The sequence below is a fragment of the Saprolegnia diclina genome (genome assembly GCF_000281045.1).
Source record: "Saprolegnia diclina VS20 unplaced genomic scaffold supercont1.84, whole genome shotgun sequence".
Classification (NCBI taxonomy): Eukaryota; Oomycota; class Saprolegniomycetes; order Saprolegniales; family Saprolegniaceae; genus Saprolegnia; species Saprolegnia diclina.
Window position 1 is genome coordinate 6,545 of NW_008246151.1, and position 17,952 is coordinate 24,496.

Here is a 17,952-nt window from a genome sequence, read left to right on the forward strand (position 1 = left end):
CGAGTGAAGATGTACTTGAGTTCGTATCCGTCCAGCTCATGCCAACCAGCGAGACTCGAAAAGCTCTGAAGTGGCAACAACTGCCCGTACGTTAAATAGCCGCCAATCTCACGCCGCATCGGGGCAGAGGAGGACGTCGACGAACGCGCGGTGGCTTCCGAGCAAAAGCATGTGCTGGATCGAGCAGAAACCCTGGGCGTTCAAGCGCAAGAACGACTCGGACGCGACTGGGAGGACCTGGAGACCAGCTTGGAGCAGCGTCCACTGAAAGCTCGCGGCGATCGTGGCTTCGACCTGCACCTGCACGATGGCCGTCGAGTCCTTATGGAGCTCCATCTCGCAGCTGCTCGTCGGCGTGTTTGCCTGCATGCGAAAGCACATCGCGTCGTCCGCTTGGCTGGTGCCCGTCGAGGAAAAGGACGTCGGGTGCAAGACGAGCTCGACGGCCGCACCGTGCGGCAGCTCGTGGAACTCGCTGCACGCGTCGTGGAGCGCGTTGGACGCGAGGATCATGTGCCCGAGGACCTTGGCGCTCTCAAAGCTCCGCTCAAAGACGCCGAGGCTGCAGTCGTTGTGCTCGTCGTCGACCATCGTCTTAATCGAGCACTCGGCGAGGACGCCATCGTCTGTCAAGACCATCGAAAAGACGCCTTCCTACTCACAAGTGTCAGTTGACGCCACTGCAGCAAGTGACCACCTGCGCCGAGTAGCTGCATGTGACGGCGGTCGACGCCATGGCCGACGCGCCAAAGACGCCAAGTCCATCCAAGACGTGGTTGACGCAAATGCGGAAGCTCGTGGCCTCGGCCTCCAGATACTGGAACGTCTCGAAGAGGTCGCTGGACATACTCGTCTTGATCTACGCGGCGCCATGACCACGCATTCCTTGCAAACGACGCCACGCACCTGGAGCGACTTGCCCTTGGAGTGCGCGGTGAAGTAGAGCCCTATACAGCGGCCAAGGCATGAAGCGAGAGGCGAGAGGTGCATGCCACGGACCGGACGCGTCAATGTCGACGCGCACGAGCTGGTCCTTCTTGCGCCCGAGGAGGAGCGAGGCCAAGAGCGTGTACATGTGCTTGGCGTTGTCCATCGCACAGCTCATCGTCGTCATCGACGTCGGCGCCAGCGTCGGGTCGTCGTCGTACTCGTCATCGGTCGGCTCCATGGTTGCGGTCGTGCCACGAAATGCACCATTCCATTCGGCACACGCAACGCGAATGCCGAATATAAATCGGCCATACCGCTTTGGCGTTTGACGCATGCGATTGGCTATTTCGGTTGCATTTTGGACCAATCCCACGCGATTACAAACAAGCCACGCCGCCGCCGAGCCGCTGCGAGCGCCGAATCGAATTGAAAAATGAAATCGCTCAAACTTAGCAGACAGATAGACGACACTTTGGGGACCAAGAAATGCTACTCCACGTCGGCGTACGAGGCCTGCAGCGACAATTCTGCGTCGTCAAAGATATGGATTGCGGCATATGCCACAAATAGAACAGCAAGGTGCCACATTTAGCGACGGCGGCTCCCATTTGAGCTGCGTCAGGAAGCTGCGCCAGATTCCAGTGGCAATCATCAGTACGCTTGTATTCACTACGGAGAGCAATTGCTTAGTTGGCTTTCTTTTCTCCCTGCAGATACATGTAGTGTGTTCCGCTTGCACCTTCTACAGTCGGTATACAAAAAACAAGTACTAGTACAAAGGGCTGATCGATCAACTCTACTAGTACTAGTACACACAACAGCTTTTACACGCTGCAATGTGCAGTCGAAGACGTCATTTGCCATTTGCCATCCAACTGCCATGACCACCACCGCTTCCTTCAGCCGCGCTACGTGACCGGCTGGCCAGGATCGACGCGCCACGACCACACACCACCAAGAAGCAACTCTTAGCTCGACGCCTCGACCGCCGCACAGCACTCCATAGGTCCAGACGAACCTGTCGAGTGTTTGGCTCGCCAAGCGCTCATGGCCATGGGCGAAGAGACTGCGACGGATGAGAACATCCGTGCACTCGGTCGCGCTTTGCTGCGAGCGACGACGGTCGACGTCGTGACGATATAAAGGTCAGACGCGCCGGCAGTTTGGATGTCCACGTTGCCATAACGTCATCAGTGAAGTCATCTCGAGTCTGTCACATGGATTTAGCAAGCGCGGTGATCAAGTGACACTACAGTACGGCAATGCTGCGAGTCAACGTGAGCTCTGTCCCCCGAAGTGGCTAGCCCTTGACGTCGCCGTGCGCGGTGCTTGATGGCGCAACCCAGCCGCAGTGGGGACACGCCACTTGAACGGGCTCGAGGTCTCGCTTGGCGCGCAGGATGTTGATCTCTTCGTCACGGAGCTTGGCCGAGAGCTCAACGAGCGTCCGGGACGGCGCGTGGGCCGCGCGCGCCGCCGCCTTGGCCTCGAGAAGCCCCTGCCTCTGCGCCTCGTGGAAGCGCAGCCGCTCCTTCTTGGCCACGTTGGCGCGCACCTACCGACAAGAGGTCATGCGTCGCCCACCTCTAGCCACGTGTCGGGTACAGCGCTCGGATCGAGCAGCTGGCGCGCGTTGCCGATGCGATAGGGCGACCGGCAGTCGCGGCAATAGCCGTAGCTATCGAGGATTCCATGCCACGTGCTCTCGGGCGACAGCGTCTCAACGCCAGTTACGACGGACGCACGCAGTCGCTGGAGCTTCCACTGCACACTTGGCTGGCTCTGAACGCCCGTGAGCAGCTCCAGCGACTTGGCATACACGTCAAAGGCCACGACGACGCCCTACCAAAGCGCTGTGGCGCTGTGTCGAGGCGCAGAGCTCGGTACCACGAGCGTCGTTCGCGCCGTCGGCAGTTGAAGGCGCGAGCCTAGGCGTATCTACACTACGATCGTATCGTGGTCTGCGGTCGACTGCTGCATCTACCGTCACCGAGGCCGTCGTGAGCCAAGGAACGTCGACTGGACGACTGCACACTGCGCACTTGGGTGCCGTCACCGGCGCGGTGCAGTACAAGCATCGGCCATGGGTCAGCGGACGCTCACCCAGCACGAAAGGACCGGCAAAGCGCTGCGCCGTCTCGTCGTGCTGCCCCATTGCCGCTTCAAGATCTTAGTCCGCTATAGGTTGAAACATTGATACGGACGGTTGATGTCGTTCGTGTTTTTAAGATTACTACCTACGCCGTATCACGCAGAATTGATGGTTGCTGCTGAAAGATTGATTTATTCGAGGTCGTGCTCGACTTCCTTGGCGGCGCCGGCCGACTTGGCCGACTTCTTCTTCTTCGACTTCTTCTTGAGCGACGACGAGAGGATCGCGGCGATCTCGGGCGTGACCGTCTTGTCCGAGTTGATGCGCTCGAGCGGGAGGCTGAGGCCCGTGATCTTGGTCGTGCCGTTGGGCATGAGGAGCACCGTCGCCTTGAGGTGGGCAATGTGGTCGCCCTCACGGCCCTCGAGGATCGGGAACGGCGTGAGGAGGTCGTGCTTGACGCACTCGACAACACCCATGCGCGACTGCGACTCGTCCTCAAAAGCGCGGATCGTGAACGGAAGCGTCGGGAACTTCGAGTTGATCTCGCTGAACACGTAGCGCGACGCCTTCATCTTGAGGCGGTAGCTCTTGTCGACCTGGCGCTTGAAGACCGTCGTGCGGCGCTCCGAGGCGACGGCCTTGTCGAGGCCCGTCGTGAAGGCAACGTCGATGGCGTAGACTTCGTTGGCCTCGAACGTGACCTTGGCCGTCTTGGCCTCGTGGTCGTGCTTCTGGGCGATCGTCTTGCTGCCGTCAATGACGAAGCGCTTCATCTGGTGCATGAGCGTGCCGTGGAGGCTCTTGACGCCGTACGACTCGGCGAGCGCCTCGAGGGCATCCGTGACCTGGTGGTTCGTGTTGCCGGGCTTGATCAAGCGGGCGCAGAGCTCAAGCGCGTCCTGGGCGCACTTGAGCACATCGGCCTGCGAGCCAATGACGATGAGGTCGTCGCCCTCGGCGGCGGGCACAATGACGGTGTGCGCGACGACGGCGATGTAGCCGTCAATGTGGCAGCCCAAGTCGATCTTGACCCAGTCGCCGGCCTTGATCGTGGTCGTCTCGTTGGGCAGCGGCGAAAAGTGGCACACGACCTCGTTGACGCTCACGCACGTCGGGAACGCAATGCCCTTCTCGACCTTCTTGGACTTGTAGACGGTGGCGGCGCGGGCCGTGATGATGGCATCGCCAAAGGCGCAGAGCTCGACGACGCTCTTGCCGGGCGCGAGCTGGCCAATGACGCCCTCGAGCGCCGACTGCGCGATCTCGGCGGCAAGGCGGTACTTGGTCACGACGTCCGTGTTGCTGCAGTCCTCGATGACCGGGGCGTCGGCCTTGATCTCGGCCGCATCGTGCTCGCTGATGTCACTCATTGTGGTGTTCGTACTGGAAGTGGGAATTTCGTCGACTGAAGCCAAGCCACTCGCTTCACCCGAGCTGCCAGCCACTCTTTTTTCTGGGGTCCCGGCGCGGGTTCCTTTTGAATTCACCAGAGATATCTTGATATTTGTATGTCAAATTGATTCTTGGGATTATTATTATAGGTTTTTGCAGTGTATTTTTAGACTTTGGCCGTTTTTCCGATATGCGACGTCAGTTATTTTATTACCTTGGCATTTGAATGTCGATGGAATAAAATTCGTGACAAAAAGTTGGGTGCGCCCAGCGTCAACCGAATATGACGCGCAGGTGCGCGATGAGCTGGCAGCACGAGAGGCCAGAACGAATGATGATCGCGCCAAGACGCCGGGCGGATGATGGTGCAGACCAAGATTGAAAGACTAGATTTGAGTTATATCATCTACATTTGGTCTGAAAGCCCAACCTGAGTCCGAGAAACCTCAAGTGCATCGATGTGCATGGTCCTCTCTAGTGGAAACTCTAGTGATTTGCCTTTGGTAGCGACGCATTCTACAAGTTCGACTGCCTGGCGGCTCTGACGTCGATAACGAGCGAGTTGAAATGCAAGGCTGGGTATCGAACCCCTTCCTGGTGGTACATGTGCACCACTGTGTAGGCATGGATACACCATGACTCATGGCTGCCAGGTCGTCCATGAGACCACACCATCTCAGTCAACACCAGGAAATCCTCCACTGGACACTTTGCTCGTTTTGTTTTATTGCATACAAATACCAAGCCAACGCGGTGTCGATGGAAATATAATTCTCATGATCGTCACGCGGGACGGGCGCCATGAGCCGCCTCGTGCCAGCCTGCGAAGCCATCTTGGAGCAGCCCAAAGCGCCGTCGTTCTACATCTGCACCGGCACGCAAGGTATCTCGCCTCTGCCAGTCGTGCGCGTGGAGGGCCTTCCTGACCCTCTATCCTGGCCTGTATTGAGTGCCCAGCACGAACAACTAAGCGCCGAGTACGGCAAGGCCAGTGTCGTTCCCGCCACCGACCTCCTCATCGCCAATCAACGCGCTTTTGAAGAAGCCCTCCTCCAAACCGTCGTGCACAAGCTATTGTCGACGCTCGGTATCCGAGCCTCGAACGTCGGCGTCGTCTTGTCGCACCTCTGCATCGACGCCGTTGGGTCCACGGACGTCCTCCGCGCCGCACCAAGCTGCATTGCCAATGCGTTTGGGACGCTGATCGTGCTGCTGCCGTCATTCCACACGGGCGGTGTCCTTACGTTCCGACGCCAGACGCACGCGATTACGCTCCCGCACGACGCGGCCGAGCGCCCGAGAGGCTTTGACGGCGTCTTTATCAACACCACGATCGAGTCGACGCCAGTGACGTCCGGACGCCGCCTTGCGCTCGTCTTTGACTTGACAGGGGTCCACGAAACAGAGCGAGGGCCGTCCCGCTTACCGCTGAACCGCACCGGTCTGGCCGCCAAGCTGACGCTGCTCGCCGCGCAACCGCTGCCGCAGTGCCAGCGCATCGCGTGCAGCCTCACGTACCTCCGCCCGGCGCCCGGCGACTTTGGCCATCCTCACGCGGACGAAGACTCGCTGTTTCTGCGCCTGCGACCTCGGCACCGGTACCTCGTCAACATCCGCTTGGCCTCGGCTGTGTTTGACATCGCCGTCGTTCGCTTCTCAACGCGGCTGCTCACGACACGCAACGGCAGCAGGTATTCTAGCTTTCGATCAAAGCAGCTCTAATCCCTGCGAGTAGCAACGACGAACGTGTCATCGACAACCACGTCGCTGCGTTCGAAGTGCACTCGTCTTGCGACGTGCCTGATTTGGTGGCCCATCAGCTTGTCGGTGTCGCTGCCCACGCCTTCCTTGGCGATCCTGACCACGATGAACTCGCGCCCGTGAGCGCGCCTTCGGAGATGGCACTGCTCTTCTGGCCCAAGCGCTTCCGAGCCGGCATTGTCGGCATGAAGCCATCCTTGGCTCTCCTTCGCCACGCCGTCTTGAACCGCCGGACGGCGCGCCCGCTAGGGCTCACCAGCGTCCGCGAACTCGTCTTGGGGACCATGGCATTCTTTCACTCGGTCGCTTCTCTCGACTTGTGCGACGAGCGGACGGGCAACGCGCGTGACGGCAGTGCGGCCGCCATGGGCGACGTTCTCTGCGCCTTAAACGACAAGGAAATCGCTGCGTATTTTCTCAGCGACGCGCTCGCCGTCTCGCCGGGAGGAACGCGCTGTTCCATCGCGCTCCCCGACGCTGCCGCCTGCGTCCAATCGTGTCTGATGGCATTTGGCCGGCGACAGCTCGCGACTGCGATCTGCGACCTCTTGCGGCGCTGGCTCACCAGCACGACCCAGCGCGCCCACGTCGTGGGGTTGGTGTCGCTCCTCGCCGGTCTTTCCCAGGACGCCAATGTGGCCAAGTCGGACAAGCTGTCGCTGTTTGCACTTCTTCGATCGGTGGGTACCGTCCTAGAGGAGCTATGGCCGCGGTCGCAAGACGACGCTGGCTTGAGGTGCGTGCTAATGGCGCTCGCAGCCAAGTGCCGAGACGCGTACGTTGCTGGCGGCTTGCTGCTGCCCGTGCCTGGCATGCGTGACGGTGACCTCGTCGACATCCCGTTCGCCCCAAAGCACTGCGGTGACTGCAGCCAAGTGCGGCACTTTCTTGACGACGGGACGCAACTCCGACACGTGTTTCGTCGGCGCGTGTGCGCGCGAGTGCGCGACGTCGCGGTCGCCCACCCACGACGACTGCGCTTCAAGGAGAAGGCGCTCGCGGACGGAGTGTACAAAGCGAGTCTTCGGAAAGTGCAGCAGCCCGGGCGTATGCGCATTGCCCACGCAGCGTTAGCCAAGCGGCGCCACGTGAGCGCGACGACTAGCTACCGCCACCTCGAGGCCTTTCGTGGGCCCACGCCCGGCAACACGAGACAGTACACTCTCGTGCTCCACCGACCGGTGACTCGGCTGCACATTGCGATACGAGGCCACATGAGCGCGACGACTAGCGACCGCCACATCGAGGCCTTTTGCGCGCCCACGCCCGGCAACATGAGACAGTACACTATCGTGCTCGACCGACCGGTGACTCGGCTGCACATTGCGATACGATTCCTATGAAAGGGCGTCGTTCGACTAGTCGCCAGGAAATGACTGTCGTCTGTGAGCCTCAAAAGACTTGGCGCTTGGGTATGTCCCGACGCGGTCGAAACGTACACAGTTCAGAGCTTGCGCTTCCAGATAGTAAAAGCTACTAGGGTATTCATCTTTGCATCAAGGATGCATTCTTTGTGCCACCGCCGAAGCTCAAGCATTTTTTGTCAATATGCAGTTGATGCCCCAACTTTAAAAGCTATGACAGCTAGGCACCAAGTCGTTGCTTCGTCGACCTCCCGTGGTCGCTGACCTCAGCAAATGCGACTCGACCTGCTGGATTGGCCAAGGAATCTGGCCAAAATCCCAATCGAAGCTCGCGATGCTCAACGAGGCCGAGTGGACGATGCGGAAGGACATTCGGCGCCCCGCCGAAGTCGCTCTTGCCGTCACCACCTTGGACGTCGACGTCGTTCTCTCGCACCTCTACGTCGACGCGACTGGCGACGCTGACGCGCTTCGGCCCGTCCCCGACGACGTACCGGAGTCGTTTGGTCTTCTGCTTTTCTTGGCGCATTGACTTTGGCCCACAACGGCCGCTCGACGAGCGTGAAGGTGCACGTGTCGACCCTTAAGGACCCAACAGCCCAAGATGAGTAGCATTATATGAACAAGTACATAAGATTGGGGTTAGAATAGGTCTACATCTGCATCTTGGCAAAGTACTGTACCAAGCACAAGTTGTTGTGGAGGAGGCGCTGGAGGTGCTCCCAGCCTTCCTGCTGGATCGCGTGCACCTTGGCCACGTGTGCGAGCAGGTCCGCGTCCGTCACCAGAATGTCCTCGTGCACCTTGAGGAACCGGTTGAGGTACACCTGGACGACCTGGAACTCTTGCCGGCCCTCGAGCATCTCGAGCATGCAGTCGAGGAAGAGCTTGAGATGGCCCTTGCCCTCGACGTCAAAGTCGCCCATGCAGAGCGTGCTCAGCTCCACGTCGACGCCCGACGCCGAGAGACCCTGGAGGTACGCGACCACGAGCGCAAACTGCCCGTTCCCGCCGAGCTGCGGCGCCGTCGCTTCGCCCTGCAGCAAGAGCGACGCGAGCTTGGAGCGCGACGTCGTGAGACCCGTCGACTTGGCAATGCGCGACGTCGGTGCGGCCACCTCTTCCGTGTCGTCGTCGTCATCGCCCCACGCGGCGTCATCGCCATCGCCCCAGCCTTCCATGACCACGTCCTCTTCCGGCTTCTTGGGCTCTTCCTTCGTCGTCTTCTTGGTCTTCTTCACATCGACGGCTTCGAACGTCGGGTGAACGTCGTCCTTGCGCACGGTTGGGAGGAAGAACGGAGCCTTCTCGGGCGCCTTGGGCGCTTCCACGGGCTTGTTGCGGGCCTTGATGAGCTCGAGCTGGAAGAGCGACTGCCACATGGCCTTGGGCGCCGTCGAGAGGCGCACAAATGAGCTCGCTTTGGCATCCAGAGGCGAGACGTACGCCGGCGCCTCGGCCGCAACCTCGTGGACCTCGTTGGACGCCGTCACGACCTGCGTCTCCAGCGGCACGTCGACCTCGCTGAGCGGCACCGGCATGCCCATGAGCACGGGCGCCGACGGCTCCGAGTCGACAAAGACGGTCTCAAAGTAGGCGCGGTTGGCCCAGAGGAAGAGCCCGAGCTGGCCGACGTGGGTGGTTGCGATGAACTCGCCGGTCGGCGACATGGTGACGCTCGTGACTGCGTGCTTGAACTTGATAAAGTCGATGCACTTGCCGGTCGGGAGGTCCCAGACGCGCACCGAGCCGTCCGAGGACGACGAGAGGAGCCAGCGCGCATCGGGCGAGAAGCACACGTCCGTGATCCAGTGCGTGTGGCCGTGGAAGCGACGCACGAGCTTGCGCGTCTGGATGTCGATGACGCGCAGCACAAAGTCGTCGCAGGCCGCGACGATCAGGTTGTTGTCCTTGTGCAGCGCCAGATGCGTGATCGGCGACCCGAGGTCCATCGTCGCCAGGCATTCGTGCGTGTAGAAGTCCCAAAACTTGAGCGTATGGTCCATGCTGCTCGAGATCACGAGTGCGTTGCGAGCATCGACGACGACGCCCGTGACCGACGCGCTGTGCTTGTCGGCCATCGAGTTGTCCGGCGCCGTCTTGTACGACGCGCCCGGCATCGTGAGCGCGCGGATGAGCTTGGCCTTGGGCGTCGCGGCCGTCGGGAACGACCCGCGCTTCTCGCCCGACTGCAGGTTGTACTTGAAGATGGCGCCGCCGACCGACCCGACGAGCGCAAAGTTGCCGCACGAGCTGATCGCGACCGCCGTCGCCTTGGAGTCGAGGCGGCGCTGGTGCTCGATCGAGCCCGGCGTCGTGTGGCCCTCGACCTGCTGCAGCACCTTCTTGCCCATCGCCTTGCGCTCGAGCGTCCAGACGTACGCGGGGACTTCGGATTCATGGCACGTGACCACGTTGCTCCAGTCCTTCTCGCGCGTCTCCATGGCCGCAAACTGCAGAATCGGCGGCAACTTGCGGTCTTCCGAGTGCGAGCTGTGGAGACGCTGCTTCTTGAGCAACGGGCCTTGCGAGAGCTCGGTGCTCTGCTGCTCACGCGCCGTGTGGAAGAGCCGGAACGCGCGGTCCTGGCCGGCCGAGAGGATCTGGCAGATCGTGCCGTCCGTCTTGCGGACCACGTCGTTGCCGTAGTACCGGATCTTGGTCGGCGGCGCCTTGTGGCCCGAGCGCGACTTGAGGAGGCGGCCCCGTGCCTCGAGCTGGTCAAAGATCCAGATCTTGAGCGCGTTGTCGCCGGCCGACGTCAGCAGAAGCGGCTCGTTGGGGAAGAAGACGGTCGACGCGATTGGCGCTTCGTGGGCGCCGAGGATCGTCGACTCCAAGCGCTGCGTCTCGAGGTTCCAGATCAGCACCGAGCCGGACGTCGTGCCCGAGGCCAGCCACGGCGCCTTGTCGTCGGCGCGGAACGAGAGGCTCATGACGCGGCCTTCTTTGGTTTGCGAAAACGTCATGAGGCTCGTGTCGAACTTGAGGTTGTGCAGCACGATGCGGCCGTCCGCGAGGCCGATGGCCACGACGTCGACGGCCGGACTCTGCGCCATCGCCGTCACCTCCGAGCCCCAGCCCTTGAACGCAAAGACGCACTTGAGCGTGTGCACGTTCCAGAGCTGCAGCGCGCCCTGCGTCGAGCCGACGAGCACCTTGTTGAGGTACGTCGACGGGTGCAAGAGGAGCGTGGGCGTAAATGTGGCTTCAAACGTGATGGTTTCGAGCAGCTCGAGGTCCCTGTACCGCAAATATGAGCCCATCAAGAGCTAGACGATGGTAGGACAGGCGTACGTGGTCGACCAGATGCGCATTGTGTTGTCTTCGGCGATCGAGAAGAGGATGTCGCCGACCGCGAGCAGCTGCAGGATCGGCGCCTGGTGCCCAGACAGCACGTGCGTCTCGGTGATGCGGCTAAAGACGTGGATGTTGCGGCCCACCGCGGCGAACGTCCGGTTGTTCTTCAGCACGGTCTGCAGCGCGCGGATCTTCTTGGGCAGCGGCGCCGAGACGGCCACCGGCGTCAGCTTCTCCGTGTCGTAGACCTGGAAGCTCTTGCCGGTCGCGACGGTGATGAAGCCCGTGCGCGAGAGCACGACCGGCACGTCGGAGGCGACGACGCCCAAGGCGCGGAAGCTCTGGAGGACGCGGCTCTGCGTGAACACACTCGTCATCTCAATCTAAGATATCGATGATTGGTCTCGACGGCAAGAGGTGCAAACCAACCAACCGCAGCCCAGCACCCGATCAAGTCCGCTTCCATACAAAACCACTGTGCTTTTGCCAGGCGCACTTTAGCGGAGCCAAGCTCTTCACCGGATGGCACCGATTTGGCGCTAAAACCACCGCCGCCTTGACGCTTGCCAACGGCGTCGCTACCGTGTCTACCGCTTGAAGCTATAGCTCTCCGCAGCGCTGACGGCTCTGTCGGAGAGTTAGGCTGCCCACGCGAACTGCAGTCCGATGCCAAGCCGCTGTCGACTCACTCCATTGTCATGTAGCTGCCACCACGTTATTCGTTTCGATGCAAGCATAACTAGCTAGCAACTAGATACGTACGTAGTCGTTAGTACGCGGGCAAGCCGAACGCGGCAGGGTCGAACGCCTCCATGCTGTCGAGGACGCTGGCGCACTGCGCGACGAGGGCCGGGTCGCGCGCCAAGTTGGCGTCCGGGATCCACACGACCTGCATCTTGGCGTTGAGGCCGGCTTGGACACCGGACGGCGCGTCTTCGAACACGAGGCAGGTCGCGTTGTTGTCGGCGTTGAGCGAACACCCGAGCGCCGTCGCTGCGTGGAGGAAGAGGTCGGGCGCCGGCTTGCCGTGCTGCACCTGCGGGTCGTCGCCGCAAATGATGTGCCCGTCAAAGAGCGCAAAGAGCTCTTGGTTGCGGCTCGACTTGAGCTCGAACGCGCTGCGGTGCGACGACGTGGCGACGCAGATCGGGACACCGTGGGCTTTGAGGTGCGTGAGCAGCTTCAGGACGCCTGGCAGCGGCTTGCAGAACGGAAACTTGGCCGCGTGCAAAGCATTGCGCTCGGCCAAGTAGGCCTCGGGCGTCAAATCGATACCGTAGCTCGCGATGAGGATCTTGGCGGCGTCGTACTCCTTCTGGCCCATCATCTGCGCCTTGACGTCCCACGTAAACTGCTTCCCAAAGCGGCTCAAGATCTCGCTTGTCACCTCCGTGTACACGCGCTCCGTGTCGAGAAGGAGGCCATCCATGTCGAAGAGCACATACTGCACCGCCATCGTCGTCGTCGGGTTCGCCTGTCTTTTTCAAGATGGTGGTCCGGATACAATACATTATCCGGCAATCTTAAAATCGGCATATGTTGCCGAATTGAAACCCAAGTGAAGTGCAATGTGCCACACAATCGTGGCAGCACTGAGAGCTGGCAGAATAAGTTCTATGACGCCGAGGAGCCGATGCCACGAGCGTGGTAGCTAGCTTCATATATCTACTCGGGATTGTTCGAAATGCTCATGCCACAACGTATGTACATGCATTAAATAGGCCACATAGACGCTCAGGTCGCGTGGCGCCACTGCCAGCGCCGGACGCGAACGCCGCCTTTCGGCTCGGTTGTAAACCAGTTGCCTTGGACGTCGACAGTTCCTTTCGGGAGGTCACTGAGCTCCAAGGACGCGAGCATCGGCAGAATCGGCGGGAGCAAAGCTGCGTCGGTGGGGGGGAAGAGCACGAGGCCGCCAAGGGTATCGATGGCCTGGGCGCATGCCTGGATCTGTCGCTCGAGGCGGCGCGCCTGCTTCGTCGACCGGCCGGTCGCAGACGCCTGCATGCGCGCGCAGAGCTTCTCAAAGTCGCTTTGGAGCAGCTCGTGGCGCGAGGCCAGTTGCCGGTCGAGCTTGATCGACGACGACGACGTCACAGATCGCTGCCGACGGCGCGTGCGGGGCGCCGACACCGGCTCGGGCACAAACTGCGTCGCCTCGACTTTGACCTTGGGCGAGAGCGGCGAGTAGTCGGGCTGGAGGCGGCGCAGTAGCGCTTGCTTCTTCTCATTGAACGTCGGACTCGTGAGCGGACTCGCAAAAATGTCCTCACGGACGCGGTTCTTTGTACGCACCAACGCGCGTGATGGGGCGGTGGCTGGCACTGCGAGCGCGGCCGTCGTCGGGGCTGGGGGCAGTACAACTGCGGCTGGCGTCGGCTCGGATACGGGCGCGATTGTGATCGCACCACTTGGCCCTTCGTCGAGCACCACGCCCTTGGGCTTTTTGGGCTTTTTCCGGGGCTTGAGGGGACGGGTGCTGTCGTCGACAGCAGGTGGCAGCTGTGCTTTGGTCTCGTCGCCCAATGCCTCGTCCCGCCGCTTCTTGGCCTTCTTTGGCTTGGCCTCGGGAGCGTCCAAGGTGGGTTTTGCTGCCTTTTTCGATTTCTTAAGTGGCTGGTCGGCTGGAACCAGCTCTGTGTCTGGAAACGCTGCCGACTTGGAGGCTTTCGACCGCGTCGACGAGAGCGCCGACTCGTACGACGCGTGGGACAAGGTCGAGACCTCCGAGAGGTCGTCACCTTCGTACGTCACGTCGCTGTGCGAGACGCGGGGGTCTTTGAGCGACGTGCGGTGCTGCTTGCGATGTTTGGCGATCTTCTTCTTGGTCTTCTTGAGCATGTCGTCGAGTTTGGCTTGGCGCTGGTACTTTTTTCGCTGCTCGTCCTGGAGCCGTCGCTGGAGGAACGCGCGGCCGTAGTAGTCGCCGGCCGCGGCGTCCACGAGGAGCTCCCTCCAGAGCTCATACTGCGTCTTGGCGTCAAACTCGAGGCTAATGACCTTGGCGTGCACAACCAGCTGGATCGACGGACTCGCGAGCGTGGCCGCCGCCCGGGCTTGGCTGCGCGGCGAGAGCAAAACGCCGTTCCCGGCCGCCGAGTCGTACCCGACGAGGACGTTCTCGAGGTCCAGCATGCGCACGCGGGCTTCGAGGAAGCGGCAGTCACCGTCCGTGAAGAAGAGGAGGTCGCCGGACGTCAAAAACAGGATGTAGTACCGCTGATAGTGCGACTCCTTGCTCTGCCCGTGCTCCAGCTGCACGATGGACCAGTCCTCGGCCACGATCATGGACCGCGGGATGGTGGCGCCTAGCGCGCGCTCGAACGACGCTTTCGCATCATCCGCTTCAAAGACGAGCATGTAGACGAGCGCCGGGGTCACGAGCGCGACGGGCAGCTGCAGCGTCGCGCCGTCGCCCGCCGAGTACGATGGCAGCGAGGCAATGCCCACGACGTCGTGCAGGTGGATACAGCCTTTGGACGTGTGCTTGGGGCGCTCGTCCTTGAAGTAGTAGAGGCGGTCGCGGTCGAGGCGACCGAAGCGGCGCTTGTAGCCGCGCTTGAGCAGCCCGTTCTAGCCGCGCATGAGAGACGAAGTGGCATAGGCGTGATCTCTACCTTGTAGATGTGTAGCCATCCGCTCCACGCCGGGTTCTTGACCCGCTTGCCCTTCTCGTCGACGGCCTTGGCCAGCGACTGCCCCATCTTCCGCCGATTGTGATGACGAAAGGCGTGTGTGCCAAAAATAACAAGCAGCTAAATGTGGCATGTGCCGAATTCCGTAGCCACAAACGCGCAGGCGAGCATGTACCGCGGCAGCAGCAACAACAGCAACGCGAAGATTCCGTGCCGCTTCTACAAGCAGGGCACGTGCCGCAACGGCAACAACTGCCGCTTCGCCCACGACAACGGCGTACGTACGTGGCCTCGGCGACTCGGCGCTCACGTGCTCTAGGGCGGCGGCGGCTCGAACGCGTACAACCACCGGTCCAACCCGAGCGCCAGCCCGTTTGGCCACTCCAACAACAACAACCGAAGCAGCAGTAGCCCGTTTGGCCAGTCGAACAGCAACAACAGCAGCAGTAGCAGTACCAGCCCGTTTGCCAAGCCCTCGACGAGTCCCTTTGGCGGCGGCGGCGGTAGCACCAACCCGTTTGGTGGTGGCGCACCGGCCAACAATCCGTTCGGCGGCGGTGCATCCTCGTCTCCATTCGGTGCGACGACGTCGACCTTTGGCACCACGTCGACCTTTGGCGCGACGTCGATGGTTGGCGGTGCGGCGGCGGCGGGCACTGGCTTTGGGCAGTCGCCTTTTGGCGGCGGCGCTCCTGCCGCTCCGTCGACATCGCCCTTTAACGGTCTGGGTGCGACGTTTGGTGCGCCTTCGACCATGGGCGCGTCGGCCTCCCCGTTCAGCTCCAACGCCAGCGCCTTTGGCCAGACAAGCGCCTTTGGTCAGACGACCGCTTTTGGGTCGACGGCGCCGGCGTCCAGTCCGTTCGGCGCGCCCCCTGCTACCTCGTCGGCATCTCCGTTTGGTCAAGGTAGTGCGGCGTCCTCGAGCCCTTTTAGCCAGCCGTCGACGCCAGCGAGTCCATTTGGCCAGCCACCGCCGACCTCGGCAAGCCCGTTCGGAGCTGCGCCGGCCGCGTCGCCCTTTGGCCAAGCGCCCGGTGGTACTCCCAGCAGTCCGTTCGGCCAGCCCAATGCGTTCAATCAAACTACGACTAGCAGCCCGTTCGGGAGCACGACGTTTGGTCAAGCCACCAAGAGCCCGTTCGGGCAACCGCCGAGCAGCTCTCCGTTCGGGCAGTCGTCAAGCAGCTCTCCGTTTGGCGCCAAAGACTCAAGCGCCGGGAAGCCCGCCAACACGATCCCCGACTTGCCCGACGCCGCTGCGAAGAAAGCCACGCGGGTTAAAGCCCTCGGTACGCGACCTCTTTCTTAGCGTTATCTTACAGTGGGCGTAGACACGTCGGACGTTGCGTGGGCCAAGACGCAGTTTGAGGCGCCGGCGTTCGTGTACGGCAGCGTCCCCGTCGTCGCGCCGCCCCGTGAGCTCTGTTAGATCGTAACCAACAAACGACGCGGTACATAATTATTAACTACTATGGGCTAGCTCTCGTCGAGAATGTCCTTCATAATGTCCTCGTCGATGTCATCTATTACTAACCTAAACCCATCGAGATCAGTCAGCATCCCACGTAGACGCAGCGCGTGTACCTGTCGGCGGCGCGGACGGGCGGCGACAACCGTGCTTGTACCGGCGGTGACGGCCGGGCTTGTGCTTGTACCGGCGGTTCTGTGCTGCGCGGGCTCCGGACTTCGACCATTTTGAGCGGCGGCCGAGCCACCTCAAAGTCGTCGTTGAAGAACTCGTCCGTGACGTCGTCGAGGTTGAGATCGCTCTGGACGCGCGGCAGCGGCGCTTCGACCTCGGCCTTGGGGGTCTGCGAGAAGACATCAGTCAGGGAATATTGCTCTGTCGTAAGCGCAGTACATGGGTGCGGGTGGACGACTGCGGTGTCGACACTGGCACGGGGGGTACCTGCGACTCGTCTTGCGCGGCGTGGGGCACCTCGATTGCCGGCATCTTGTCGATTGTCTTGAGTCCTTTCAGGTCGATTGGGGCCAAGACGCGCGCCGAGTGGTGCCGAATCGGCGGCTCCACGTCGGCCTCGACCACGGCGGCCGCCTTGACCCGGGACTTGCGCTTCATCTTGGCCAGCGGCGAGTCTTTCTTCTTCTTCGTTTCAGTCTCGTCGTCCTTGTCTGGTTTCACAGGCTTGTCTGGTTTGGCGGGCTTTTCTGGCTTGGAGGCTTTGCCAGGCTTTCTGTGGACAGCTGGCGACTCTTCAAAGAGGACTTCCTCGTGGTGGTGATGGTGGTGGTTGTGGGGCAACTGCTTCTTGCTCGGCTTCTTTGTTTCCTCGACCTCGTCGTCGTCATCCTCGTCCTCATCCGAGCTCTCGTCCGAGCTAAAGTCAAACTCGGCCGGGTCGCCGTCCTTGGCACTCGCCTTCTTCTGCGTCTTCTTCTTCTTCAGTGCTGCCTTCTTGTCCGGCTTTTTGTGGTGCTTCTTGTGCCGTGTCGTGATCTGGTTCTTCGCCGCCGCCGACTCGACGAGGCGCGCTGTGGACGCCGCCGAGAGCCGCCGATCGGCTTTGACCAAGTTGCGCTCCGAGCCCGCGTCGGCCACGTCGAAGGGCACGACGTCGTTCTCCTTGGTCAACGACAGCGGCTTGGCCGCCTTGTTGCCCATCGCGCAGGGGTTATACAAAGCTAAAATTAGGAAAAAGGCTGTTAGATAAGTTATTCGTGTTTAAACTACTATGGTACTATGCTTGCAACGCCGCGGCCTTGAGAAAGTGCAGCGTCTGCGCTTCGACGAGGTCGACGTCGGGCGTGTCGAAGCGCTCGCAGAGCTTGACGAGGTTCAGAAGGTAGTGCTCGAGCTCGCCGCACATGCCCTTGATGACGAGCATCTCGGTCTTCTTGAAGAGCGGCTCCTTTGGACACGGCAGCGACGAGAGCGCCTTGGTGAACTCGGTGCAGTGCTGCTTGGCGATCGAGAGGAGCTGCGCGTGCAGCTGCAGAATGTCGTCCATGGCGGTCTGCGAGACCCACACTTCGTCGGCGACGCGGACCTTGATGTGGTAGAGGACTTGGAGGCTGGAGAGGAAGGTGCCTCGCCGCTTGACGACGCTCGTGCCGCGAACGCAGCAGCGCAGCGACTGCTTCTCGGACGACGACAGCGAGGACCGCAAGAGAGGAAGCATCGAATGCGAGGTGAATACAAATGTGCACATATTTCCCGTCACATTATTCCGCACGAGATGTGGCGCGCGTCTTGGTTGGCCGGCGCTCAACCCGCGCGCTTTCGAGACGCGAAAATGCATATTTCGGAATTTATTCTACTGGATATTTGTATAGTACCGTGTCGGCATAGATTAAGGAAGGTTAAAATTGCATATTTTTGTGCGAGCGAGGGCTGTCGCAGGCGCCGGCAGTAACACGACTCGCCGATGTGGCATCTGCGCCGTGACCACACAGTGGCGTCGACGTCTGGGTGAGATGCCAGCTACACCGTCGGTTCTGGGATGCGGCGCGA

At 61.3% G+C, this 17,952-nt stretch overlaps 11 protein-coding genes across 11 annotated transcripts; 3 read left to right on the forward strand and 8 right to left on the reverse strand.

The window, feature by feature from the left end:
* Positions 1-1,207, reverse strand: SDRG_15072 (hypothetical protein). The gene is made up of 4 exons (XM_008621234.1): positions 1,000-1,207; positions 907-947; positions 698-859; positions 1-654 (listed from the first exon to the last, which is right to left on the reverse strand). The coding sequence occupies exons 1-4, from the start codon at positions 1,166-1,168 to the stop codon at positions 109-111; spliced, it is 918 nt and encodes a 305-aa protein (XP_008619456.1). The 5' UTR covers positions 1,169-1,207; the 3' UTR covers positions 1-108.
* Positions 1,208-2,123: 916 nt separating this feature from the next.
* Positions 2,124-3,098, reverse strand: SDRG_15073 (hypothetical protein). The gene is made up of 4 exons (XM_008621235.1): positions 2,915-3,098; positions 2,818-2,868; positions 2,536-2,772; positions 2,124-2,485 (listed from the first exon to the last, which is right to left on the reverse strand). The coding sequence occupies exons 1-4, from the start codon at positions 3,083-3,085 to the stop codon at positions 2,231-2,233; spliced, it is 714 nt and encodes a 237-aa protein (XP_008619457.1). The 5' UTR covers positions 3,086-3,098; the 3' UTR covers positions 2,124-2,230.
* A 33-nt stretch (positions 3,099-3,131) lies between these two features.
* Positions 3,132-4,426, reverse strand: SDRG_15074 (hypothetical protein). The gene has a single exon (XM_008621236.1). The coding sequence runs from the start codon at positions 4,393-4,395 to the stop codon at positions 3,214-3,216; it is 1,182 nt and encodes a 393-aa protein (XP_008619458.1). The 5' UTR covers positions 4,396-4,426; the 3' UTR covers positions 3,132-3,213.
* A 792-nt stretch (positions 4,427-5,218) lies between these two features.
* Positions 5,219-7,521, forward strand: SDRG_15075 (hypothetical protein; the record flags this gene model as incomplete). The annotated part of the gene is made up of 2 exons (XM_008621237.1): positions 5,219-6,108; positions 6,153-7,521. The coding sequence occupies 2 exons, from the start codon at positions 5,219-5,221 to the stop codon at positions 7,519-7,521; spliced, it is 2,259 nt and encodes a 752-aa protein (XP_008619459.1).
* A 355-nt stretch (positions 7,522-7,876) lies between these two features.
* SDRG_15076 (hypothetical protein) lies at positions 7,877-8,198 on the forward strand (the record flags this gene model as incomplete). The annotated part of the gene is made up of 1 exon (XM_008621238.1): positions 7,877-8,198. The coding sequence occupies one exon, from the start codon at positions 7,877-7,879 to the stop codon at positions 8,072-8,074; it is 198 nt and encodes a 65-aa protein (XP_008619460.1). The 3' UTR covers positions 8,075-8,198.
* On the reverse strand, positions 8,119-11,254 carry SDRG_15077 (hypothetical protein). The gene is made up of 2 exons (XM_008621239.1): positions 10,840-11,254; positions 8,119-10,785 (listed from the first exon to the last, which is right to left on the reverse strand). The coding sequence occupies exons 1-2, from the start codon at positions 11,217-11,219 to the stop codon at positions 8,196-8,198; spliced, it is 2,970 nt and encodes a 989-aa protein (XP_008619461.1). The 5' UTR covers positions 11,220-11,254; the 3' UTR covers positions 8,119-8,195.
* A 244-nt stretch (positions 11,255-11,498) lies between these two features.
* SDRG_15078 (hypothetical protein) lies at positions 11,499-12,327 on the reverse strand. The gene has a single exon (XM_008621240.1). The coding sequence runs from the start codon at positions 12,296-12,298 to the stop codon at positions 11,612-11,614; it is 687 nt and encodes a 228-aa protein (XP_008619462.1). The 5' UTR covers positions 12,299-12,327; the 3' UTR covers positions 11,499-11,611.
* A 200-nt stretch (positions 12,328-12,527) lies between these two features.
* SDRG_15079 (hypothetical protein) lies at positions 12,528-14,563 on the reverse strand. The gene is made up of 2 exons (XM_008621241.1): positions 14,460-14,563; positions 12,528-14,415 (listed from the first exon to the last, which is right to left on the reverse strand). The coding sequence occupies exons 1-2, from the start codon at positions 14,544-14,546 to the stop codon at positions 12,577-12,579; spliced, it is 1,926 nt and encodes a 641-aa protein (XP_008619463.1). The 5' UTR covers positions 14,547-14,563; the 3' UTR covers positions 12,528-12,576.
* A 49-nt stretch (positions 14,564-14,612) lies between these two features.
* Positions 14,613-15,993, forward strand: SDRG_15080 (hypothetical protein). The gene is made up of 3 exons (XM_008621242.1): positions 14,613-14,754; positions 14,797-15,769; positions 15,812-15,993. Exons 1-3 carry the CDS (start codon positions 14,647-14,649, stop codon positions 15,907-15,909), a joined length of 1,179 nt encoding a protein of 392 aa, XP_008619464.1. The 5' UTR covers positions 14,613-14,646; the 3' UTR covers positions 15,910-15,993.
* SDRG_15081 (hypothetical protein) lies at positions 15,931-17,103 on the reverse strand (the record flags this gene model as incomplete). The annotated part of the gene is made up of 3 exons (XM_008621243.1): positions 15,931-16,014; positions 16,065-16,291; positions 16,342-17,103. The coding sequence occupies 3 exons, from the start codon at positions 17,101-17,103 to the stop codon at positions 15,957-15,959; spliced, it is 1,047 nt and encodes a 348-aa protein (XP_008619465.1). The 3' UTR covers positions 15,931-15,956.
* A 30-nt stretch (positions 17,104-17,133) lies between these two features.
* On the reverse strand, positions 17,134-17,636 carry SDRG_15082 (hypothetical protein). The gene has a single exon (XM_008621244.1). It carries the CDS (start codon positions 17,618-17,620, stop codon positions 17,180-17,182), a length of 441 nt encoding a protein of 146 aa, XP_008619466.1. The 5' UTR covers positions 17,621-17,636; the 3' UTR covers positions 17,134-17,179.
* Positions 17,637-17,952: the final 316 nt, after the last annotated feature.

Excerpts from the sequence above, each read along its gene's own strand:
- SDRG_15072 (XM_008621234.1), bottom strand. The coding sequence starts at position 1,168 with ATGGAGCCGACCGATGACGAGTACGACGACGACCCGACGCTGGCGCCG. Across the intron at positions 948-999 it reads CGTCGACATTGACGCGTCCG|GGCTCTACTTCACCGCGCAC; the intron begins GTCCGTGGCATG and ends GCCGCTGTATAG. Across the intron at positions 655-697 it reads CATGCAGCTACTCGGCGCAG|GAAGGCGTCTTTTCGATGGT; the intron begins GTGGTCACTTGC and ends ACTTGTGAGTAG.
- SDRG_15073 (XM_008621235.1), bottom strand. The coding sequence starts at position 3,085 with ATGGGGCAGCACGACGAGACGGCGCAGCGCTTTGCCGGTCCTTTCGTG. Across the intron at positions 2,773-2,817 it reads CGGCGCGAACGACGCTCGTG|GGCGTCGTCGTGGCCTTTGA; the intron begins GTACCGAGCTCT and ends GCGCTTTGGTAG. Across the intron at positions 2,486-2,535 it reads AGCTGCTCGATCCGAGCGCT|GTGCGCGCCAACGTGGCCAA; the intron begins GTACCCGACACG and ends TCTTGTCGGTAG.
- SDRG_15074 (XM_008621236.1), bottom strand. The coding sequence starts at position 4,395 with ATGAGTGACATCAGCGAGCACGATGCGGCCGAGATCAAGGCCGACGCC.
- SDRG_15077 (XM_008621239.1), bottom strand. The coding sequence starts at position 11,219 with ATGACGAGTGTGTTCACGCAGAGCCGCGTCCTCCAGAGCTTCCGCGCC. Across the intron at positions 10,786-10,839 it reads ATGCGCATCTGGTCGACCAC|GGACCTCGAGCTGCTCGAAA; the intron begins GTACGCCTGTCC and ends TTTGCGGTACAG.
- SDRG_15078 (XM_008621240.1), bottom strand. The coding sequence starts at position 12,298 with ATGGCGGTGCAGTATGTGCTCTTCGACATGGATGGCCTCCTTCTCGAC.
- SDRG_15079 (XM_008621241.1), bottom strand. The coding sequence starts at position 14,546 with ATGGGGCAGTCGCTGGCCAAGGCCGTCGACGAGAAGGGCAAGCGGGTC. Across the intron at positions 14,416-14,459 it reads GATGGCTACACATCTACAAG|AACGGGCTGCTCAAGCGCGG; the intron begins GTAGAGATCACG and ends ATGCGCGGCTAG.
- SDRG_15080 (XM_008621242.1), top strand. The coding sequence starts at position 14,647 with ATGTACCGCGGCAGCAGCAACAACAGCAACGCGAAGATTCCGTGCCGC. Across the intron at positions 14,755-14,796 it reads GCTTCGCCCACGACAACGGC|GGCGGCGGCGGCTCGAACGC; the intron begins GTACGTACGTGG and ends CACGTGCTCTAG. Across the intron at positions 15,770-15,811 it reads CACGCGGGTTAAAGCCCTCG|ACACGTCGGACGTTGCGTGG; the intron begins GTACGCGACCTC and ends CAGTGGGCGTAG.
- SDRG_15082 (XM_008621244.1), bottom strand. The coding sequence starts at position 17,620 with ATGCTTCCTCTCTTGCGGTCCTCGCTGTCGTCGTCCGAGAAGCAGTCG.